The sequence below is a fragment of the Ovis aries genome, chromosome 13 (assembly GCF_016772045.2).
Source record: "Ovis aries strain OAR_USU_Benz2616 breed Rambouillet chromosome 13, ARS-UI_Ramb_v3.0, whole genome shotgun sequence".
NCBI classification, from domain to species: Eukaryota; Metazoa; Chordata; class Mammalia; order Artiodactyla; family Bovidae; genus Ovis; species Ovis aries.
This window is the reverse complement of record NC_056066.1, coordinates 57,204,390-57,229,053: the sequence shown is the minus strand read 5'-3', so window position 1 is coordinate 57,229,053 and position 24,664 is coordinate 57,204,390. Positions and strand designations below refer to the sequence as shown.

At 52.2% G+C, this 24,664-nt stretch overlaps 2 protein-coding genes and 1 long non-coding RNA gene across 11 annotated transcripts in view; 2 read left to right on the top strand and 1 right to left on the bottom strand.

The window, feature by feature from the left end:
- The window catches only part of LOC105606221 (uncharacterized), a 29,374-nt gene extending 9,081 nt beyond the window's left edge, over positions 1-20,293 (bottom strand). For both annotated transcript variants that reach the window (XR_009595952.1, XR_009595953.1), the window contains exons 1-2: positions 19,936-20,293; positions 1-18,366 (exon numbers count right to left, since the gene is read on the bottom strand). The exon at positions 1-18,366 is cut by the window's left edge. This is a non-coding gene — a long non-coding RNA (uncharacterized LOC105606221). The remainder of the gene's footprint in view (positions 18,367-19,935) is intronic.
- Positions 9,523-24,664, top strand: part of GNAS (GNAS complex locus) — a 66,920-nt gene continuing 51,778 nt past the window's right edge. For 4 of the 8 annotated variants that reach the window (XM_060396963.1, XM_060396962.1, XM_027977001.3 and 1 more), the window contains exon 1: positions 9,523-10,647. In XM_060396963.1, coding sequence (XP_060252946.1) covers positions 10,605-10,647 — 43 coding nt within the window. In that variant the 5' untranslated portion in view covers positions 9,523-10,604. Of the gene's footprint in view, positions 10,648-11,389 lie in introns of those variants that run through there. The other 4 variants (XM_060396960.1, XM_060396959.1, XM_060396958.1 and 1 more) reach the window with 1 other exon arrangement.
- The window catches only part of LOC101102411 (neuroendocrine secretory protein 55), a 42,973-nt gene continuing 27,831 nt past the window's right edge, over positions 9,523-24,664 (top strand). The window contains exon 1 of the mRNA XM_060396969.1: positions 9,523-10,647. Within this exon, the coding sequence (XP_060252952.1) occupies positions 9,880-10,605 (726 nt within the window). The 5' untranslated portion in view covers positions 9,523-9,879 and the 3' untranslated portion in view covers positions 10,606-10,647. The remainder of the gene's footprint in view (positions 10,648-24,664) is intronic.

Genomic DNA, 24,664 nt, shown 5'->3' with positions numbered 1-24,664 from the left:
ACAGGTGCTTTTGGAGTTGGGTGAATTTTTGAACAACCGGCAGAAATAAGTGCCACCAAATTGTCTTCACTCTAACCTTGCCCAGGCCTTTCCTGGTTGCTGGGTGGACTCTGCCAGGCTTGATTACTAAGGGCAGGTACAGTTCTATTTCTAGCTTCCAAACCACTTCTGGTCAGTTCCTGCTCTGCTCTTTCTTTAACAAGAAGCTGGCAGAATGTCAGTTCTAAAGTGATCAAGAAAAGAATGCGAAGCCGGGAACTGTCCATTTGGATGCTCACAAAAAGCAGAGCTGATATCATGGGGCTGACATCCGAGCCCTCAGCTCACGGTCCGCATGTCAGTGAAGATGCCTCACTTGTTGGAATGAACAGGCACTAACCCTGAATCACAAAAGTTCTCATCTAAGAGATGGCTTTGCCATTCCTAGCAGGTCCCACCTCTGAGCCTCAAGTTTCCCCACCTGTACTGCCAAGGAGCTAAGATTTCACCTCTCGAGGAACATGAAAAGATACACAACATCACTAATTATTAGGAAAATGCAAAACAAAACTACAATGAAGTATCATCTCACACCAAAGAGTCTACAAATAACATATGCTGGAGAGGATGTGGAGAAAAGGGAACCCTCCTACGACCCTGTTGGTGGCAATGTGCATTGGTGCAGCCACTATGGATAACAGTATGGAGTGTCCTCAAAACACTGAAAACAGGGTTACCATATGACCCAGCAATCCCACTCCTGGCCATACATCAGGAAAAGACAAAAAGTCCAATTCAGAAAGATACATGTTCCACTATTTCCAATAGCCAAGACATGGAAGCAATCTAAGTTTCCTTCAAGAGATGAATAGATAAAGATACGGTACATAAGAGGCCACTAAGACACAAGACCCAACTTGACTGGCTGCCCCAACTTTACGTTAAGTTCTTCCTGCCTCTCTGGGAGGAGCACCATCGCCTTCCTGGCTTCTTGCCTTTTACCACCACCAACTGAGCTACCATCAATTAAGCTATCATTTCAGCAGCTCAATACCAGTTTGCTTGCTAATTCCTTTCCTCATTTGATCACCTTCACAACTCTGGAAGGTAGGTTTCTTTAGACCCTTGAAGGACCTTATTTTGCAACTGTGGAGGCAGAAGATGGAACAGGTAGTGCTACTAGTTAGCTATGAAGCAGGAGGCAAGATGTACCTCCAGCCCCAGCTGTTCCCAATCCGGCTTCTTGTCTCTCATCCTAGCCTTTCTGTTGAGTTCCTCTCACAGGATACCATCTTATTTCCTTTTATTTTATTATTATTTTTGTACACTTTTGGTCATGCCACACGGCATGTGGGCTCTTAATCCTCTGAACAGGGATGCACTGGAACCTCAGAGTCTTAACCACTAGACCACCAGGGAAGTCCCTGTTTCCTTTTAAAACCCACCTAAGTAGCTTCAGAGAAAAGACATTGAGAAAATCCCTTTAAACAAAGAAGCGCAGTGAGGATGTCCCACTGCACCCATCTCCTCTAGAAAAGGAGCAATGACTCCTGTCTCTCACATCGCCTCAGGAACATGGCAGCACACAGAGGAAGGGTGAAGAAAACAGGAAAAGAGGAAGGAAGAAATAAAAACATGAATCTAACTACATGACAAGACTAACTAGAAGAAGACAAAAGGTTAAACCAAAACTTATTTTTAAATTTAAAAAAGAAAACCCAGAATTACCAAATAACACAGAACTGTGAAGTCCAAAAGGACATGAGTTGGAAGTTCCTGATTTTGACATTTCAGAAAACGCTAAAATGTTCAAATTAATATGGAATGCCAACCTAGGCTGCCAATTTTTTTTTTAATATGCTGTCATTTAAAAAACTAAATAAAAACCAAATTTTAAATAAACTTCTAAAAAGTCCTCTAATATCTTCCAACAAAAAGCCTCAGGTTGCTATCAATTGTCATCCAAAAAGAAATGACAGTGAAATACCGAAAGGTAGGAAGCTTCTGCAGCCTCCATCTCAAGGACAGCCCCTTCCAGGAATACGCTTAACCTGACGGAAACCCCACGACATCATCTCGATTTCTCTCACTTCACTGTGCATTGGCATCTGGCAACCAGTGACTTAGCAGGACTCTCTCCTACCTACGGGATTCTCTTCTACAAACCTTCCCACAGCCACCTTTCAGCGTTTGCTGGAGCAGCTCCCGGATGCCTCATAAACCAACCAATTCTAAAGGGAGCAAAACAAGAGAAAGATGCACAAAAATCAATACCATTTCTATAAACAATAATCAACAGCCTGAATATAATGATAAAGCAGATTCTGCTCACAATAGCAACAAACATTATCAAACACTTGGGAAATACTTGATACATATTCATATATCAAACTCCACAAAGGATATATTAGAATTATATAAAGAAAACACAAATCCTTAATGTAAGAAATAGAAACTCAAACGAAGAAGAGACCAAACTTCTGGCTGAAGGCTTAACAATGCTATTTCCCAACTTGATTTATAGATTGACTCAAAATCCAGTCAAGGCATCACCAAGGTCATTACAGAATTTGGTAAGAATGATTCTTAAATTCTGTAGAAAAATAAATGGGCAAAACAATCAGAGGATTCTGAGAGCACACAGAAGATTCTTATCCCAGCAGATCTTAAACTATGGTATGAAATGATAATTGTTAAGGCTATAAACCAACTAAAATACTGGGGAAAGAGACTACATCTTACTACAGCAGAATCAAATTCGCTACCAATAGAAAAATACACAGGCCCCACTACTGTCCCCATAGTCTAAAGATAGAGTGATAGTTTTTAAAACCTTCTTGTCTCAGTTTGGAACAGGATGTTTTAGAGTTTCTAAGTATTCTTGCCTGGAGAATCCCATGGAAAGAGGAGCCTGGCAGGCTACACAATCCATGAGGTCGCAAGCGTCGGACACGACTTTGCAACTAAACCAAACCAAGCAATACCAGAAAATTTCAAAGTGACAAAGATGAAGATTTCTTGGCAATCTAAAAAAAAACCTTTTGAATTCCAGTGTGTTTCCCTAGAGTCATCGCAAGCCCTACCTCCTCATCCCTAGGCTGTCCAAATCACAACTTGAAATTCATTGGATTCATCTTGTTCTCCAATTGTGAGTGTGAGGATGGGGTGGCAGAGGTGCTGGCAGCGGGTGCCAGATTATTTTCCGACTTCTTTAGTCAGGGGCCCTTGCCCACCTGCCTGGCATCCAGCAGGCCCCACGCAGCCCTCGACTTCCCAGCTACACAGATTGTTCCAGAAAGTAATCCGGAATTCTCAAGTCCTCACTTGCCACAAACCAATCAAACTCAGCCATTTGGAAAACAAGTCTTGTTTTTCCTTCTCTCACCAGTGAAGAGCTGGGAGGGAAGTGTCGGCTCTTTCAGGAAGAAATTTCTAGACCAGCAAAGGGAAAACCTCCCAATTTAAACGACTTTTAGGCTTCCCCCTCAAAAAAAAAAAAAAAAAAAACCCAAAATAAAAACAGATGGAAGTGAGAGGGTCCAGAAGTCATCATCAGTCAAGAGTGAGTCTTCACTTCTGATCTAAGAAGACCTGTTCTCTCATTCTTCTAGTTCTGTGACATTTTCATTAACTCCAGCAGTTCATGTCTAACTGTGGGCCTACTGAGACCTGTATAATCCTGGCCCTGGAAGTGATCTTGTCCATCCTCTGGCCCTACATCTCAGGACGAGGGAAGAAGGGGAGGCAGGTATCTGCCAGAAGCAGGAAGCAGAGGCTGGACCCCAGCAGGCCGGGGACCTGCTCATAGGGAGCTGGTCCAGAGCACCTCCCACCCCTGCCTGGCTGACAGGTCCTACAGCCTAGACACTCGCATCTGTGTCAGTAGGATGGCCCTCCGCTGACTGCCTTGGGGAAAAACAAAGCCAAGTGCAAATAACAAACAAATACCTTAGAATCCTCCTCAACTCAAGCACCACCACCATGAATGAGGCTGATTCCCTAGTTATCAGAACCGACTGATTACAGAGCCCAGCATCATTTGCCTGAAGATAATTGCCTCAATTCTCCACTTCACTTTGCCCATATAGAAACAGTCCCAATCTACCCGAGCCTCAGTGACTAGGCATGTAAAATTGGTCTAATCACATCTTGAAGAGCTTGGCCTCAAAGGACAGCTCCAAGCGTCAGCCTGAACCATGACACCAGCAGACTCTCTCCCTCCCTCTGGCCCGCCACTGCCTCACCCTGCCCCCCAGCCAGGACCAAGCCTAGAAAGGTGAGTCAGGAGGCCCTTAGCAGAGCAGAGAAAAACAACGTGGAGGCTCTCTGTTAATGCCAGTGGCTGGGGGACAAGGTGGGAGTCAGGGTGAGCTGAACAAAAGCAAAACAGCGTGCCGAGGATACTCCTGACGGCTGAGTGCCCTCTACCATCAGCAGTGCTTTCACCCACCGCCCACCATCCCCACGAAGGGCTGCCGCGCAGGGAAAAGGATGCAGCTCACACTGCATCACCTGGGCCGTGGGCAGTGCTGGCCACGGAAAGGCACCAGGCAGGCTGGGGCAGGGCAGGTGACCGAGCCCAGTCCACATTTCTCCAGGAAAGAGCAGGAAGAGAGCCAGAGTCCAGTGTGAACCTGGGACCACATCACACGAAAGCTAAGAGCCACAGTCGAGGCAGAGAAAGAGAGTCATCCCACCCCAGGAGGCCCTGGCCACCCAAGTTTACACCCTGCCTGGGGGAGGGGCCTTCCAGACACTTTCTGTTGGATCAGGAGCCTAGAAATTGCTCCGCCCATGACAGGAGCAGGTGGGCAGGCGGGTGGATGCAGGGTTGGTGGGAGAACCTCGAGAGAGCACAAAGCTAAGGTGAACGAAGGCCACTCATGAGAGGACAACACCAGCAGCGCTGCACGAGGACACACAATGGAGAATCGCAATCCCAACAACAGAAGCCAGCCAGGTCAGAAGATGATGATTCCCTCCTGTTGTCTGCTTCTGCTCTGGACGCAAGTGCTCCCAAAATCACGAAATCAGGGGCCCAGACCTGTGGCCCTTTCTACTGGTGAGAGCCAATCGATACCGGTGCTGCTTGAGTAAGTGACATGGTGCCCAGAGAAGCGAGACGAACCCAGACCTCTGTAGGGGGCAGGCAGGAGGGCTGACGCCAAATTCCCAGGGCTGGAGGGGTTGAGCCTTCTGGCTGATTGCCACAGTCAGGGGTGGGGAGCACTTCAAACTCCCTGAATTAATTTCTACCCAAAGGAAAGTTTGAAAAGCTCTCCATCTTCAAAAATAACCTTTTCAAATGATTGTCCAAAAAATATGTTCAAGAGTGATTGTACCCACTCGCCTGGAGGAGCAGAACCACTCTTTTATCTTCCGTCTCATCTTGGAAAATGTACTGGTATTGAGGGGACCTGTGACAATGGCCCGGCAAGCCTTCTGAGAATTCCTGTGAGTCATCTGTCTCCCCAGAGGGGCCAGAGCAGGGCTTTGCACACAGTAGGCACGTGGCTTGAAAGCCTTCTAATGGGCTTCAAACAAGAGAAAAGAAAAGAAAGCCTCAAAGTCAGACGAGGGAAGAGCCCACCTCCTGCAGAAACCCACCAGATGGACACTCCCTGACATAACCACTGCCCACCGGCTTCCCTCCCTGGTTTGCCCATCTGGGAAGGATTGAGGACTTGCCACCTGTTGGCAATCCACTCTCTAATAACTGGGGGCATTTCCCACTGACATGCATGTTGTTGAATGGCAGGGTTTGGTCCCCTCTCAGTCACCTCCATCTCCCCATAGGCCTGGAAGACTGTCCTGGTCACAGAAGTGACTCAATGTACAATTGCTATACAGCTCATTTCATTTTAATTTCTGAGACAGCTCAGGGCAGGGAGGCAAAGAGGCCCAATATAATGAATAGACAGATGGCTGATTTCTCCGCCAGTGAATTGTGGAGCAGAGAGCCAGAGTCCCACCTTGGTTACTAAAGGCCCACCCACCACCAGCTGAGGCTTCCCAGTTAACACCTGTTTGCTTGTGTCCTGAAACTGCCACCCAGACATTCCTTCCTGCCATTGAGCCACCTGCACTTTCAAATGCCTCTGAAATAGAAGCCGAGTTGGAAGAACATGTCCATTGATAGAGCCCCAGCTCCTCTCCCAGGGCCTCCAGGCCCCTTTCATGAAATCAGAGTCTGACTTGAAAAAAACTCATTGAGCGTGGGGTTCTAATTCCACCTGGCTCAGGAGTCCTGGGGAAAACATCTCCAATATGTGGTCCCCTGTCTTTTGATTTAATGCTGCTCCTGACAAAGAGCCAACCACCTCCTGAGAGCCGTTTCATTTCACAGTACTAATTGTTCAAATACTCTTCCTTGGGCGGAGCTGACATCTCAGCCTGTTGGAAAGGTATCCCATAGGTTCTAATTCTACCCTCCCAAGCCACATAAAAGACATCTTAGTGCCTCTTCCCCAGGATGATCCTTATAAAGGGCTGGAGACAATATTCTTCACGATGAACTGGGAACTGCATTTCCCTATCCCATGGGCTCAGGGGCCACCCTCCGGCCGAGCCCCGCAGGTGACATACATCCGCACTTTATTTACCGCAGACAGCCTGCCCCTCGCTCCTTAGCCTGGTAACAACCTGAGGTCGTTCATCACCACTTGCTCCTTTTTGAAATTCATCCTGCAGCAAGCACTTTTAAAGTCATACACGTAATGCATTTTAAAGAGCGTTTTTTGCACGGAGCCATTTGCCTGGCCTCGGCACTAAGTACAAGATGGAACAGTATTTTAGTGTGGTCCTCCTGCTCTCGGAGCCCGTGTCAAATGAACGCCAGAAATGTACCTGTACCTATACATGACTGGGGCTCTCAATGTGGTGCTTTGTTAAATGTTTGTTTGTTGATTAAAATGCATCTTGCAAAGAAAGTGCAATTTCTAATGCAGACTGTAGTCCAAAACTATGTATTATGTAATGCACATTTTTTTAATAATGCAGGCAATCTTGTGTATCTTGTGTATTAGTGGATCGGCTCTGAGCTGCCATCTCCATTACAGGCAGAAAGCACTCCTGCAAAACGAAGTACTTTCTTATGTCCACTAAAGAATCATAATCCCCCTCATTGCTGACAGCTGGCATTTGTCTCCATTGAAAGGGCATTCAGCAGCACCCACATCTGCCTGATTTTTTCCTAAAGTGCCCTAAGAACCACTTGAGTGATGTCTTTTATGTTCCATTCACTGTCAGGGGGGCTGCACTGATTGAAAGAAAGAAAGCAGATGGGTCAATGTGAGCAGAACCTTTGGAAATGTCTTAGGGTGGGGCTGAGAGATCAGGATTTGAGATCTATAGCTCCAAAGGACCCTGTCCCCTGTCCTGTAATAACATCCATATGTGATTCGTGCCATCAGACATCTGTGACAGTAAACCCCTTTCGGTCACTCTGGACCGAGGTGGAGGGCACGACAAGAATGCAGATATGTGCCCTTTGACGAGGTTTGCAAATCGATTCCACTTTATTAGACCGATCAGTATTTTAATACTACAAACGAACTCAATGAACTCAAGACACAAGACAGGCACTGCCGAGAAGCCAGGTCAGGAACATTTAAGGCCATTCACAGCCAACACGCAGATATAAAACCTCCACATGTCCAAAACAGTGGCTAGGATCTCACTAAGGTCTTAACTCTGGGCTTGACAGCTCTAAGGCGAACATGGAAGGAAAGGGGTGAGGGTGCACCCCACCATGCTGAGGAACCGCTGTGGATGCAGGGCACTCTACTGTGGACTACCACAGAAGGTAAAGCAGAATCACCTCATAGAGGAGAGACTACCCTGATGGTCCCGTGGTTAAGAATCCGCCTGCCAATGTAGGGGATGCGGGTTCAGTGCCTGGTTCGGGAAGCTCCCACGTGGCATGGAGGAACCAAGCCTGTGTGCCACAACCGCTGAGCAACAGAAGTCACCACAATGAGAACCCCGAGCACCACAACGAAGAGTAGCCCCTGCTTCCCACAGCTAGAGAAAGTCCAAGTGCAGGAATAAAGACCCAGCAGAGCCATAAAGAAAGAAAAGGAAAAGAATCACCTCATGGACTCTTGACGTCTCCACCACATTGACTCAAAGACAAGAAAAACCACCTGTGCCACCTGGAAGCTTGCTGGTTGCAGGATTTGAGGAAGCTTGCAGACTTGAGGAAGATGGTTTTGCTGAGCTGTACCACTGGTGGACCTGTCACTAGGGCAAAAGGGATGCTCCGTATTTGAATAAGGTGGGCAGAAGCAGCAGTCAAGTTGCAACTGGAACCCCTGAGCTTCCAAAGTACCACCCTTTCCCGAGCAAGGACCACTCCAGGGACCCCCTCCAGGAGAACACGGAGCTCATTTGATTTTCCAGGGCCAAGAGATGGTCTCATCTCCTTTGGGGTTCAACGGTATGACCTAGGGGGTCTAGCTGTCCCCTAGCCTTAATACTCTGGTTGACCCAATAAATTTTCTCATACCGTAGAATGCATACTCGATTAAACAATGCTGATGGGTAAGGAGTGAGTCCTAAGTGGTTTAATGCTCTGATTAACATAAGATTAGCCCTAAAGATTCTCTCCTTAATATAAGATTGCCTTTCCTTTCCTCTTCTTCCTACTCTAGCATCTTCAGCACCTAGAACAGAGGTTGGCAAGAGCTAGGCATTCAATATTTGATGAATAACCGCACTTTGTTGAAAACCTGTTTATGAAAAGATCTGTGAACGGTACCCGGCGGTTTCCTTGATAGCCGGACGCCCTGCAGCGCCCTCCAGGGTCGGCGAACTGGTTTGCACGTACTGAACATCAGCACAGATCTTCCTTGAGGGATGTTCTGGGCAAAGAGAGACTTTCAGCCCGCGTTCTCAGCTAGAGCTCAGGGTGGCCCACCAACGGGTTTGGGGACGTGTAAACCATCACTTCGTCTGTCTGTGGTTGTCCTTCTTAGCGAATCCGTAATTAATTAGTCGCTTCAGACCTGGGGGGAAAGGACTGGAAACGTCTCAAATTACAGTCTCTAGACGAGATCTGCGATTAATGACTGCCTGAGATTACCCTTTTCCAACTATAATATTAAGCCCTTGGAAAATGCCCTGGACTGGATAGTTTAATACTGATGTACAGACGCTCATTCCTCCAGAATACAGAATATCTGCAAATTTTTTAGCTGCTTCAGGCTTTGTTCAGTTTATCAATAACCCTGGAGAAGCTGGGGAGGGGTCCGGACACCATGGAGAACCCATGCCCCGCTGCGCAAACACTCTAACCTGTGGCTCGCTGGCTGGCTGGCTCGCTCGCCCCATGGCACACGCCTGGTTCCCCCGCCGCTCGCGTCCTTCAAAACCTTTCAAACAAGGTTCCCTCCTGCCACCTGCCGGTCCACTAGGGTCTGAGCCTCGGCTCCGCGCCACCGCGCAGCGCGCGGGGACCCGCCCCCGCCTCCCTACTGCACATGCCCGGCAGAAGTCCGGGCGCGCAACTTTGCAGAACCTCTCAGCCCCGTCTGTCTTCGCCTCAGTCTCCTCTTTCCTCTCCCAGGCGAGAGGACCAGCGGAGGCACCTCTTCGGAGTCTTAGGCTACAGAGTCTAAGACTTAGAGAGAGGGGCCCCGGAGGAGACGGACTTTCCCACCCCTTTTCCCATCCTTTCTTTATGCCCAGAGAGGCAAGCAGAGGCGCGGAGCTTTAGAAAGTTGAGTGGTCAGGAAGGTAGGTGCTTCCCTTTTTCCCCTCGAGCCGAGGTGGGGCTGGGACCGCCGGACCCAGCTTCTTCCCTCGCGAGGAGCACCTTTTTCGGCTCTAGCGGCCGATGCGCTTCGGAGCTGCTCTCTGCAGAGCCAGAGGGTGGGTCGGATTCGCCGAGTGTGCGTGAGGATGGATCGTAGATCCCGACCTCAGCTAGGGCGCCGAGCTCGCCACAATTACAACGATCTGTGCCCACCCATAGGCCGCCGGGCAGCCACAGCGCTCCTCTGGCTCTCCTGCTCCATCGCGCTCCTCCGCGCCCTTGCCACCTCCAGCACCCGCGCCCAGCAGCGCGCGGCTGCCCAGCGCCGGAGCTTCCTGAACGCCCACCACCGCTCTGCAGCCCAGGTATTCCCCGAGCCCCCTGAATCTGACCACGAGGACACAGACCTCGAGCCCTCCCTTCCCGAGTGCCCAGAGTACCAGGAAGAAGAGTTCGACTACGAATCCGAGACCGAGTCCGAGTCTGAAATCGAGTCCGAGACCGAATTCGAGACCGAGTCTGACACAGCCCCCACCACTGAGCCGGAGACCGAGCCCGAGGACGAGCGGGGCCCCGTGGTGCCCAAGCGCCCCACCTTCCACCAATCTCTCACCGAGCGTCTCAGCGCCCTGAGGCTGCGGAGCCCCGACGCCTCCCCGAGTCGTGCGCCGCCCAGTACTCAGGAGTCTGAGAGCCCCAGACAACGGGAAGAGCCCGAGGACAAGGATCCGAGGGACCCCGAAGAGTCTGAGGAGCCAAAGGAGGAGGAGAAGGAGCAGCAGCGTCGCTGCAAGCCGAAGAAGCCCACCCGCCGCGACCCATCCCCCGAGTCCCCTTCCAAAAGGGGGCCCATCCCCATCCGGCGTCACTAATGGAAGACGCGCCCCGGATTCTCCTTGTGTTCTTTGACCCAGGTTGGTTGCCCACTGCTAAACTGGGGAGTCTGGGGTCGGTGCAGGACCGGCGGGAGGAAGGGAGGGAGGAAAAGCAGGTTAGAGGGGAAGCGGGAAGAGAGCGGGCTCAGTGAGCCAGCCCGGGAGGGGCAGGGGCACAGAACCAACTGGGAAGGGCTCCCCAGATCTCCCCCAGGGTGCCGGTGGGCGCCTAGGTGGCCAAACGCTTGTTGGACGGTGGGGCGTCTTTGCGTTCCTCTGGAAACAGCCAGAGGTCTCCGAGCTGGCGTCCAGGACCCGCGCAACTGAATCCCGGGCGCACCCCAGGTTTCGAGCTGTACACCCAGAAGGCACGGGTAAGTCACTTATTTTATGCGCTTTTTCCCCTTCTAGAGAAACTAGTCTCAAACCAGTTGGCCACGGCGGGTGCCAAAAACGTGGCTCAGAAGTGCTCGCGCCAACTTTCGGAAAGCAGAGCCACCGCGCTGTAGCGACACTGTTGCAATGTGCGAAAAGTAACCTGGCAGGGATTGGGTGAGAACTCCGGAGACTTGCCCGCTCCCGGAAAGTCTCTCGCGCGCGCGGCGCTTAAGGCACTTGGAGCCTGGAGCCCAGGACCCTTTGCTGCCAATTTGCAGCCGCGGGGCCTCGGCGCCAGTGCCCCTCGCGGCTGTGCGCCAGTCCTGGCCGCCACCGCCCGTCCCCGGGTGCTTGGCGGGCCAGAGACCGCCGCAAAAAGCGTGCGCACCTGCCTGCGCGCCTCATAGCAGACCTCTCCGGGCCAGCCGGCGGTTCCCCACGAATCACCTGTGCTTGGAGGGCAAGCAGAGGAGGTACGGGAGTTTCGGGAGGTGCCCAACGGGCTACCAGGGTTGGGGGCACGGACGTGGTCGTGTCGCGGCATCGCCAACCTTTTGGCGCAGCTGGTCTGATGGTGAGGCTGGGTACATCTTGGCTAGAGAGGTCCCGGGCTTTTTGCGCAGCTGCCTGGGGATGTTAGATAGTAGCTAAAAGGTCAGCGAGGTGGTCGCGAGCGGAAAGGTAAAGCAGAACAAGGAACAGGCTGGAGACAGAGTCGCGCCTATCATCAGGGAACCCCACAACGCACCCCCAAAGAAAGCATAGCCAAAGAGCGCATTCCGAAAGAGCGCAGCACCCGGTGAGCTGGGGAAAGGTGTAGGAGCCGCCGCAAGTCCCAGGGCGATTAGTTGAGAGACGGAAGGGGCCGGAGGCTCCGGCAGCCTCGGGGAGGGGAGGGCTGGCAGCCCGCACCGGCCATTTTTGGCTCGGGTGGGGATAAGTTTGGAATCTGTAACCTGAAGGCAAAGCTGGAGCACAGAAACGGCCGCAATCCGGTAACGCATCTTCGGTGCGTAAAGTGTGCCTTTCTCGCCAACCCTGGGGGGAGAAACTGGTTAGTGAAAATGTATTTACAAAACCTCCCCCGATTTGGAAATTGATCTTTTTCTTGGTGCGCGGGCGTCTCGTTTCGTGCCGGTTTGAGCTATTCTGATGAGAAGGATTTGGGGGGAAAGTGAGGCGTTTGGAGACTTGAAAAGGCGGGTCGGGTTCTTAGACTCCTAAAATAAGGTTTCAGCCTATATTCAGAACATATCTTAAGGGGTCTTCCTTCCAGGTCTCCGCCCGGGGGAAGGCGTCGGGCCGCCCCAAAACTTCGCTCTGGTGGGCTGCGGCGCTGACTAATGGCTCTCGGATGCTGCTCTGGTCTTAACTAGTAAACAGCGGCGAGGGGGCTTCCTTGGGCAGCGGGGGAAGTGTCCAGAAGTCCGAAGGCTGCCTAGGACTTGGAGGCGGGTCCGGTGTGCCCTGTCTTTGGCTTGAAAGCGTTAAACTGCCTAGGTGAAATGGGGCTCCTCAAAGCTAACATTTCTACTTAGTGTAAAAACGGCGGCGCAGTGTTCCTATTGGAGGCATTGAACGTGCTGGCTTTTTCTCTGGTGATGTCTTGGCAGCCTGCGCTCACCCAGTTAAAGGTCTCTGGTGAATAGGCGGCTGCGGTCAGGATGCCCTTGGCTTTTCAATGTGGGGGCTGCCCTCCCAGGTTGGAGAGTCTAGGGGAACTGTTTTCCTGCAGAGCTGGGTTTTCCATTAGAGAAACATGTTGCTTTAGCATATAAAAGTTGAAAAAAAAGTCCTCAGTGCAACGCCCACACCTGTCACCCCAGTCTCGGGCTGTTTTTTAAACAGAAGCCTGCGCGGGAGAGGGTGGCTTTCTTAACTGTAGGCATTATACCAGGTTAGTTGAGGGGGCTGGGTGCCCCCTTCCAGGAACGCAGTGTTGGCCATCTTTCAGACACTCCTCCACGAACTACCGGATTGAGAAAACCTGTTACCCTCCCCCACTCAGTTCCCTTCCCCCACCCCCTCCCTCCTTCCATCCTGATTCCAGGGTAGAAGAGTCATTAGGAACATACAGAACACCTGAGGAACATACCAAACCCCTGTGGGGAGGACCCCCACCCCACGGAGAGGGGCTTTTGCTATACACAGGATTCAAAAAGCCCTCTTTCTACCTACAGCACTAGTGTTTACCTGCCTTTCTCTCCCAGAAGCGTTTCTGGCAACTTCTCCAAGCATTCCCCACTCTCTAGTCTCCCAACTAGCCCTTTGTCTCACCCTGCTGCCCTGAGGTATTAGCATTTGAATGGCCTTATTTGTCCTTGCAACTTAGGAAATGGGCTTCTAAAAAGCAACCCTTAGAGTTGACCACAGGGGTGAATTATCAGCCAGTTACGAGTTTCGACTGGAGAGGAAGAAAGGAAGAGGAGGGGAAAACTAGTCAATAAAGCTGGTTAAATGGTCTGCTCCAATATTCAGGATTTTTTGTTTTGCTACATTAATCATTTGCTTAATAAAAATGTGCTTTTTCTTGGACAAAAGTGTTCTTTTAACTGAACCTGAGTTGGAAAATCATGCATCAGTGTTCAAATACTGTGTGGTGTCAACAGTATGATGAAGATTTATTTCTAAGGTTTGGCAAACAAAACATTTAATCTGTTTATCAGAATTCAGGAATTGGGAATTTTAAAGTTTGGAATTAAGATAATGTCTGTTTAACGCACTAGAAACTTTTCCTCTGGAAATGCTATCACCCCTTTACTCTTTAGCCTCAGTTTTAGCAGCTGTGATAGAAGGTTTAATGAGGAAGAAAGCTGAAACTTCAAGGTTGATAAGGAATGAGCTTTTAAAAAAAAAGTGCATGGATTTTACTCAATTTTTCTATATTATCACTGCACTTCATGTAAAGGGAGGCTACAGAGAGGAAACTGAGCAAAAATCTTGGTGGCTGGGAAAGTATGTCTCTTAACAGAAAGGTGACGGATTACAAACAAATCACTAGAATCAAATCAAACTTCCAGAGTGATGTCATATGCCAACTCAAGGACTGCCCTTCCCTTAAAAATTGTCCAGCAAAGAGGCGAGGAGATTCTCAAATTACATCTTTAATCCTGTTTTAGAATGAGGGCTGGAATTCCTCATCTTGTTCTTCGGGTTTGCCATTAATGTCGCTGTTTTCTAAATTCTGATGCCCCAGAGCTGGATAGCTGGGTCTAAGACCTCAGGCTCATTGCCCACCCCTGCCTGCGGCCTGAGGTCAGGCCCAGCGGTCTCTGCCTCAGTTTCTTCATATGGAACATGAAGGAGCTGAAGAGCAGGTCCTAGCATCCCTTTCTGTTCCCAGTACCTCCAGGGTGACTAAGTAAAGCAAATTTGACTCAGATCAATGATTTTAATGCTAAAGGAGCCTCCCTCCCCCCAAAATGAAAGGTTGATAAAATAAAAACACCAATTGTGAAGAAATCTTTCTGTTTTGTGTTTGTCTAATTTGAGTTTCTCAAATCTGATTTTGCATTGGGGGCAAAAATGGTGCAAAAGTCAGGAAAAAAAAAAAATCCATAAATAGGATTTAGAGAATTCAGGCAGACAGGTTAGAGAATTCAAAATTCCACCACAACCTCTTACTAGCAAGGATGGGGGAGTGGGGTGGGTGAATAGCCTTCTGAAGAGCAGCTGTTAAGCTTAAGAGTTACTGCTTGTTTTAGGTGTGCTGTTTGCTCATCTGCCCTCCTTCATCGCAGGGTCAGAAGACAGGCTTTTCAGGGTGGGGGCTGGCAGCCTGGAGATGCTCGCTGTTTGGGGAGAGAGCAGACAAATGCTCCCAACCTCAAACTGACCACAAGTGCTGAGTATATGTTCTAGTAACACTTACAAGTGCCCTGATGAGGACTGACCTGAAAAATTGGCTCAGAGGCTGCAGCTAATTAGGATAAACCAGTTTTCTTTCAACCTTTTTTTCCCCTTCATTATCGCTCCCTCCCAGGAGCTTTTTCAGACATTTTTTCCTGAATTAGTCCTCATTCATGAAATGTGAATACCACAGATTCAGAGATACACCATGTATCTGCCTCTCTACTGTGGACTCCTGGAATAGCTAAGGTTTTCCTGCACTCTCCCCCAAACCAATCTTACCTCTGTTGCAAATGCATGAAATTGTTTTTTTAAAAGTGTTTAAGAAAAACTAATTTATGTCAAATTAAGTGATTTAACATCCCATTTTCATTCTGTATTTTAACCTTTGGGGGGGCTACATATCACAAGGCTATATATAAGATGAATTTTACTGATGTTTGTTTTCTTTAAATCTCGTGTTTCTTCCCCCAAGACCCCCGATACTGGTGCTAGTGAATTCACATGGCAGAGAAGTCCAAGTAAACAGCCTAGTGACTTAGTGCTTCCAAGGCCAAGAGTGCAGTGTGGGGCCACTGTCACCTGTTGAAAGCACCCAGCCAGTAAAGGCAGGACATCTGAGAGGAGCTGGCACTGCAGCACCCCACCTCCCCATTCCAGGGCATGCAGTGCTGTAATTTAGTGGGAGATTTGAGGACTACAAAAGGAAAGTGTAGGGGAAGTCACAGGAAAAAGGGAGATGAGACACCTGGGAAGAAAGGAGGCTGAGGTTTGGAGGTGGGAATCACAAAAGCTGTGTTAGGGCTAGAAAGAACAGGCTAAAGCAAGAGATTTGGGGAGGCAAAGGTTTAGCGGAACCTCCATGGCAGTCTGGAACATCAGCTTAGTATTAGGAAGAGCGTTTTTCACAGCTGAGGATGACAGTGGAGTGCAGTCACTGTCTCCCTGAGAGTCTTACAGGCCTGGCCCAGAAGTTTCAATTTCATAGGTGCAGTCGAGCTGTCATATATACACCTCAACTGCTTCAATCAAATGGGAAGATTTACAGCCTAGGAAACCTTGCTTTATATGGTTTAAATCCTAAGTCCTGGATTCTGGTTCAGGGAGAGTCCCCAAATCTCAAACTTGAGGGGTGTCAGGATCAGAGTCCAAGACTGCCCCCCACCCACCCCCAAGCTGTAGAAGACAAATTTTTCCTCCCCCAGGCAAGAGCCGGCTTCTAAGTGCCCTGGCTTATGTTGCTGTCTCAATTAGATTTCATTAGGAGACTTTGCTCTGGGTAATTGAGGTTGTGTACAAAGGTGAAATATACCATTCCCCTTACAAAGTCAAGAGGAATAAGTCATGCAGCCGAGAAGCCCCTGGGGGCCTGGAATTTCCACCAAGAATTACTGAAATTTCAAACAGAGCTTCCACTAAAGCCAAATTTCTCTTCTGGGATTTCCTTCCACCATCCCTGCCCCCAACTTTTGCCCCCTTTAGTCCCCTTCCCAGGGTGGCATTGTTCCTCTAATCTGGAATAGCCACTTCCTCCCCTGGAATTCTCGGCTGCACCATCAGCCAGCCTAGAGGAGGAATCCACAGCTCCATCCAGGTGGCTGTAGAGAATGTCTGGACCCACCCTACAAGCCCAAGGGGGTCAGGTGCCAGCCTCACAGAATGGGGTGGCCATTCCAAGATGAGGGCCACCAAGGACAGCTAGTGAGCTGAACGAAGGGGCTAGCTGAACAAAGAGAGCTGGATTCTTGGTGGGAATCCTTGGCCCCTGGGGCTTTTTAATCTGAGATCAAGTCTTCACACCTCTGGCTGCCACTGTCTGTAATGTCAGCTCTGCGCCTGCTCCTAAGCCTCATCCATTGGAGGCATTTTCCCTGCACTTGGCATTTGCTGAAATAGCCTGGTCACGCAGACCCTTCTGCAGACAGCAGTAGGCTGCTGCTGCCTCCACCGGCTGAGGCTGGCAGAGGAGATGCTGGGAGGTAAAAGGATGGGCACAGTGAGTCCTAATTGAACAGTAATTAATTGAACAGCATCAAAGTCTTATTGCTACTCAGTCAGCACTCAGAAAACATTTGTCACTGGGAGGCTGAGAAATGTAATCGTTGCCTGAATTCTCTTCCCTTTGTCCTCCCATTTCTGCTTTAGCCTTTTCCTCACAACTGGTGAAAAGATTCTCCTTTTCCTCACCTGACAGTAACCCACTGCCAGCTAATGACACATGGGGGCTGCAGAGAGGGCTCAGCAAACTGCCCCCCTGCCAACCATCCCCCCACCTCCCGGGAGGAAATGTCACCACCAGGGGAAGAGGGATCTTTTTTTTTGTCCTGGTTTCTGCTCTCTTCTCTCTTGCCTACCTCCCCTCCCTCTCAAGGGACCCTCTTCCACTTTGCTTTCTCTTTATTGGATACAGGGATGAACTAAAACAGAAAGCTGATAGGCAGCTACTTACAGTCTGGATAGGCCATGTGCCTTTAGCAATGAATAAGAACCTCCAGACGTAAGTACACTGACGATCGTTCACTGATTATGACGTGTGCTGCCATGGAGGCATCAATAGAGCAGAAGACGGAGTTGGGGGGCGGGTGTTGGCAGGGAGTCATGTGGGGCTGCCAAGGAAGGGGGCCATGTCCCTGCAGGTGACACTGGTGCCGTTTAAGAATCAACAGTGAAGAAATGCTGTCTTTTCATTTGGGTTACTTCTTTACAAAAAGCCAGCTGATCACTCCCTGTGGCACCTGGGCTGTCAGATCTGAACAGATTGACTTCCTTAGAAGTGCAGTGTTTGACTGAAACATGTGTATTATTTCCCATCCTTTCACAATGCATGAAGTGTAGAAACCCTATTCTTTTTAAGTAGTTGAGGATACACAATTTTCAAGAAACCTCCACCTGGCTTCTGACAGCCCAGGCTTTCCTCCTCTCAGGGTACCATTTCACTGCAGACCCTAGCACAAGCCCTGCTGGGTGGGCGCCAAACCCCAGGCTGCAGCTTCACCCCAGCTCAGTCTTTCTTTAGGCACCCTGCCTAGTCTCTGCCTTCCTCTTCTGGGCTACATGAACCCATTAACTAATGTTCCTTCCCCCTTTGTGCTCATTTCTAAAAATATTTACCTTTTCCCTGATAGAAATCCATTCAGAATTGGAAATCAATGCCTAATGTAATACTTTGCGATTATAAAATCATAATGGCAGATCTTAAAAACTGCCCTCTGGCCACCTCCATCCAGGTCAAGGCCATGTTTGTCTTGGCCAATAAGGTCACCAGCCCTGAATGGGCTCGCCAGACAGTCCCACCAATTAGAGTGGTCACCAGTTAGCCCCTCAGCTGATCACCCCCAGCTCTTACCATACTGGTTTCTTGGGTCCCTGTGGCGAGGCTACCCAGCTGCCTTTCAGGTTAGCCAGCTCTTCTGACATCTGGCTACCCTTCTGCCAGTCTCTCAAGTCCCACTTCTGATTTGTGGTGAAGCTTCAGCTCTGATCCCCACTCATCCAAGAGATTTGGGGTTTTCAGATTCTGGTAGCCAGTCACTACAGTGAAATAAACAAGAGTGGACAAAAGGGGGACACTGGAATTAAATGCCACAACCTTTTCTTCCTGATCCTAATTTACCTTCAAATTAAGGCAGTTGCTACTTAAGTCTAAGGATCCTTTCTCAGCCCACAGCAGTGGTTTCAACTGGGGGCAGTTTTGCCTCCCAGAGGACACTTGGCAAATTTTAGAGACATTTTTAGTTGCTACAACGAAGGGGATGCTACTGGCATCTAGTGGGTAGAGGCCAGGGATGCTTCTAGACATCCTCCAGTGCCCAGGACAGTCCCCACAGCACAGAACTCCCTGGCCCCAGAAGGCAACCAGTGTAGAGGCAGAGAAACCACCATCTAAATGCTGACCAGTTCTTAAATTCTTCCCTCTGGTGTGCTTCCACCTGGCCCTTCCTAGGCCCACCACTCTTTCCTGTAATGTCCCCCCTTTTTCTCTCCAGTGCTCCAAGTGTTTGAGAGTCTATCACCAAATTTATTTCTCCCCTTGAAGATTTTATCTGATCGAATGATTTCATATCCTAATAAGGATAACTGTCACTTTGAATTTGGGGTCTTGTCTTGACTTTGGTCCCGTCCTCCTAAATGACAGGCTGAAAGAAATCTCCACCCAGACTGTACCTCCTTCTCCCCTCTGTCAGGTCCAAAACCAAACTGGCTAGGCACCATGCCAGCTTTTCTCCAGGTCCTCCCTGACTTCTCCATCCCAGGGGCCAGACTTGGGCTCCCCTGACCCTTGCATGTTGCACCCGGGGGCTGCTGGAGGGTCCTCTGGGATCCCTCTGACTCCCTCCCTCCAGCCTTCTTGCTTCCTTCACTGTGCCTGTTTCTCTGTCCCTTAAAGGTCACAACCAGCCAGGGTCTCCTTTGTTCTCTTCAGCAGGACCATCCTCCACACTGCTTCAATCCTGCCCTAAAACTAGGCTCAAATCCTCACTTGCAGGATTAAAAAAAAAAAGTTCAATATCTGTTCCATTTCCTACCAAAGAAGCCTCCAAACTGTTTGCCCTGCTATTCCACGGCATCCTCAGAAAAACACTATCCAGTATTCCCTGCCTCTCTCTCCCACTGCTCCCCCAGGCCCGGCCAGGTGACCTGTTCTCTTTATCCAGCCGAGTGCCATGTTTCTTACTATTGGATCTTTGTTCGTGGTAGGCCGACGTCTCCCATCCCCCCACTTTTGCTCACAGCCTAGCCATCCATCCCTCCGTGGAGGCCCATCTGCAACTCCATTTTCTCCAACAAGGTCCCCCCCAGCCCACCGCCCCAGTTGAGGGGTCTTTCTTTTCATTTTTATGTTGCTTAGCCTCTAGGAGGGAGGATACTGTCGGCCCGATCTTCATCCCGTCAGTGCGTGTGCTCTCCTGGCAAATAATCCAGGTGCTACAGGCTCCTGGGGATGCAGAACAGACTCTCTGCATCCATTCCTTGTTGAATAGTGCTGTGGGAAAGAGCCTCGGTGACATGGGCTGTGCGCGAGGCCTGGTGAGTGTAAACCATCCCTTTAGGGCCCCCATCGCGGCCTCCTTGAGGCTCCAAACCGCGACACCTACTGACCTTCCACTTCGGCAGGGCTCAGCATCCCCGTGACCTCAACTCCTTATCCATCTGGGGCTGTTCCTCTGCATCGGGGCAGTGAGCCCCCTCTCTCCTCAGGGTCTTGGCCCTCTACCTGCAGGCCCTTCGCCTCCTCCTCGCCTCGCCCCGGCAGCGGATCCCCCTTAGGGGTTTGCCCACCGCCATCGGCAAAAACGAGGGCTGCTCCCTGAGAGACCCCACCTCCTCTTTCAGCCTCGGTGACCTGGGGCGCCAGGTAGTGACCCCACAACGCCAGCCGGCCTCGTGGCGGCCCAGGCCTGGCCGCCATACGCCCGCCCACCAACCGCTCCTAACCACCCCAGCGGCACAACCTCTTAGGGCGTTCCAACGCGGCGCCCCCTATTGGACCTCCCACTCACATCCGGTTTCCGGTCTGACGCCCCCCGCTCATTCGCTAGGCAGCCTTGATTGGCGTGACCCCAGCCCAATGGCTGACCCAGCGCTGGGGTCGGAGGGGAGTGAATTGACTGTTGCAATCCAGTTGGCACATTCCGTGGATGCCCAAAAGGTTGAGCCGTTACGCGTGGGGGTAGTTGTTCAAAGTTTGAACCAAAGTTCAGTGTTGGTACTTAGAAGTGTATTGACCCGAAGAGCTGAGATGATACGCCCTTGGGGGGGCGGGGCTCCAAACATTACCCGGGGTCCGACTTTGTCAGTTTTTCTCGGCACAGCTCATCCGCATGGGTGGTACGGGGGCAATGATGCGCGGTGGCTCTGACCCCCTCATTCAAAGAGGGATGTGTTAGGTTTATCGAGGTGGGAGTGTGTGTGCGTACGTGGTTAGCCTGACCGTGGCTCGTAGATACAGCGATCCAGGCGATGCGATCTAAGCGATGCGCCCCGCTTGCCGCAGCCCACCTTGCACGTACCATCCCTCCCCACGCCCTAAGGCCAAGTGATCACCTCCTTCTTGCCCAGCTACCTTCCACCTAAAAGTGGCTCATGGGTCCATGTCACCCACTGGCAAGACAGATATGATGCTTGAGTCCCGGGTCTTACGTGAACTACACGCAGCAAATTTTTCCTGGGGCTCAAATCCCTCCGCAAACCCCCAAACCTTGATCTCTGTCCATGCGCACGCCAAGCCCACCCAGGTGGTGTTGGCATTTATCCCTGCCGGCTCTGAGCCCACCACGCGCTACAGCGACTGCGATGGGAGCTCAAGCCGGGCGACTGCCGGGTTTGTGGCCGGACTTAGTGCCGCCTCAGCTGGCTCAGGCATTAGAAAAGTAAAGCAGCTGTTTTGGGGGACCCATAGCGAGACGACAAGAACTTGAAGGGGGCTGGAGAGGGGCTAGAGAAGCTGACTGATCAACCCCGCAGCCGGTGCCGGAAGCGGGCAACAAGCGCACCGCGGTCGCAGCTGCCCGCACGGCACGGTGTGTATCTTTGGGTTCGGTGCGCACAGGGTTTTTCAGTTTCCGAGACCACCTTAAACTGGCCATAAATCTCAACTGAAATTCCATTTAGCCCTCTCCCAGAACAGCAAGACCCCTGGAACTCTGGGGCCTTCAGTCTGTGGGGTCCCTGTGTGCGTCCCACAACCCCCAGTTCCGTGCCGCGTCAGCTACCGCTTGTAGGGTCTTGGTAGTAGATACCCAAGACCCTCTTACTCCCTTGTATTTATCGTCGTCCCCATGAACGGAGAAGAACCCTGCCTGCGTCACCGTAGGCCACTGCAGAGACCCCAGAATGTGGTGGGGATGGGGGACATTGATGTGCTTTATAGGAGCCTGCCTCGGCAATCGGCAAACAAAAGCCGTAGAAGCGATGTAAAGTACCCCAAACACATTTTAAAAACAAATTGCGTGCTCACACTCGTCAACCCCTTTCCCCTCGCCACCAGTCTGCTCCGCCGGTGGGCTCACGACCACCTGTCGCATCCCCGCGCGCTCCTGCACCCCCTTCGCACGTGCCCGAAGCCTTGCGCTCCAGACTCGGGACTTAGAATCTGAGGCTGCTCAGGGCTGGGGGCTGCGGCTCAGGGGTTCGGGGGTAGTTTGGGGTTACGAAACACTCCTGCAGTCCCCCCTCCCCCCGAGGAGAGTCTGTTGGGTCTGGGAGGGAGGGGTTCAGCTCCTGCGCTCCCGCAGCCCGGGGCCCACGTCTTGCGTCACGTGTCCTGCAACGCAGGAGAGCGCTCTCTCTGACCAGGGGAGAAGCGAGGAGAAACACAACAAATCAGTCAGGGAGAGGACTGGAAGGAGCCAAAACGTCCCTGCGAGGCCTGCGCGCATCAGCCCCCTTACCCAAAGTCTGGGGCTCCCGGAGCCTGGCACCGGCTCCCAGAGCCATCTCGACACTGGACCTGCGTCCTCTGGTGGCAGAAAAAGAGCACTACGAGCGATTTTCGGACCGAATCGGCGCGCTCCTCTGATCCAAGCAGGCGGGGCTGGCCTGGGACTGAGCAAAAGAGAGAGGAGGGGACGAGTAAGGCCAAAGGTGGTAGGGGGTGTCCAGGGGGCAGCCTGAGGGGATAAAACGTGACCAGAAAGGAGCCGAGACTCAACCAGCAAAAATAGACTTGTTTTTGCCATGGTCTGGGGTTCGAGGCCTTGAACTCCTGAACCCCTAGACCTCACTAGGGTTGGATAGTGAGGTCGGAGAACTTTCCAGCTGGTACTTTGATTTAAATTTTTTGAAAAATTTTTTTTTCACCCTAGTTCGGTTGGGTGCTCCGTCTCACGGGGCCCCAAGTTTATTTTAAGAAGCCGCCACCGTGTTATGGGCGTGCGCAACTGCCTCGACGGCAATAATATGTCAGGACAACGCAATAACCCCCTCGAACCCGGGGAACAGCCCGAGCAACCACCTTTGGAGGCCCCAGGGGCAGCTGCCCCCGGTGCTGGGCCTGGCCCAGCCGAAGAGATGGAGACCCCACCGCCTCACAGCGAGCCCATCCCCATCGAGACTGAAGGCGAAGCCTGTGGACCCCCAGAGGTCTCCAGACCCAACTTCCAGGACCTCAGCCAGGCCATCAAGGAAGCCGGAGCCCAGGGAGGGTACAGCCCCCCTCCCGAGGAAGCCATGCCCTTCGAGGTCGAGCAAGCCAGCTTGGGAAGCTTCTGGCCTACCCTGCAGCATCCTGGAGACACCACTGGGACCGGTGCAGGCCTTGAGGCCTTCAGCCCACCGGTCATGGAGCCCCGAGCCTCCCATGAGGCCGTTCCAAGCCTGGGAAGCTACAGCCCTCCACCAGAAGAAGCTATGCCTTTTGAGTTTGAGCAGCCTGACCAGGGAGACAACCAACCTCCCTTGCAGGTCTCAGACCTTGCTCCAGGAGGCCCAGGTTCGGTGGTCTTCAGGGCTCCTCCCAAGGAGCCCCGAGCCATCAGACCTGCAAACGCAGGCATCAGAGGAGGATGCAGCCCTCCCCGCGAGGAGGCTCTGCCATTCGAGTTTGATGGAGCAGCCTTGGGGGACGACAGCCCACCCCCCGGGCTCCCCCGAGCTATCCCACAGATCGACGGCGGTGGGGGCAGCCGGATCACGACAGTCGCGGTCTCGAGTGCGATCCTCCTCACTCCCGCCGCGAACGAGCCCCCCCTCTGGGTCCCCGGCATCATCGGCAGCCCATCTCGAGAGGCTGTCAGACCTTCTCCACACTTCGCGGGAGACAGCCCCCCGATGGAGGTCTCCAGACCCCCGCGCGAGATTGGCAGCGCCCCCGTTGGGGTCGATGACGCTCCCGGCGACATGGACAGCCCCCCAGTCGCGCTTGACAATCTGCGCATCGAGGTCTCCGGAGCTCCCGCTGAGAGAGAGCAAGCAGAGGGAGAGAGACCCCCAGCCGAGGGAGAAGCAGCCGAGATGGAGGGAGGCTCAGCCACCACAGCCGCAGAGGGAGGCAAGGTCCCTGATCCCGGGGACCGAGCCCCTGCCGCCGCCGCCGAGGCAGCACTGGCCGCTCCAGCCGCCGAGGCAGCCCCGGCTGCTCCAGACCCCCCCGCCGCCGGAGCAGCCCCTGCCGCTCCTGCCGCCCCAGCCTCTCCTGCCGCCCCGGCCGTTCCTGCCGCCCCAGCCGCTTCTGTCGCTGGGGCAGCCCCGGCCGCTCTTGTCGCCAGGGGAGCCCCTGTTGGCCGGGCGGCTCCTGTCCCCCGGGCAGCCACTGTCCCCCGGGCAGCCACTGTCCCCCGGGCAGCCTCCGTCCCCAGGGCCACTCCTATCACCTGGGCAAACCCCACCTCGGGAGCCCGACCCGAGATCAGTTTCCTTAGACCCCCCAGCCCGGAGATCCAGGCTGCCGATCCGCCTGTTCCGCAGCCTCCGCGCGCGTTTGCCTGGCGGGGCAGGTCAGAGCCCAGCTGCTGCTACCTCTACGACGACCAGATATCGGTCAGCAGCGACAGCGGAGACGAATCCGACGATGGGACCTTCGGATGCCGCGGCTGGTTTTCGTCCAAGCGAAACCGCCGCCGCCGAAAGCCCCGGAGCAACTTGCTCCACAACTTCCTCGTCCGGGCCTTCCGAGGCTGCGTCTTCGGATCCGAGAGCCCCCAGTTCAGAGGCTCCTTCAGCCCCAAGGTCAAGAAGGCTGCCTTGGCGGAGAAGCGCAGACAGGACCGCAAGGAAAACGCGGGGAAGTTTGGCCAGAAGCGGTCCGAGAAGAGACACAGCCAGCTCACCAACAAGCAACTCCAGAACAAGAAGATGGACAACTCGCATACGCACCGCATGCTGTTTCTAG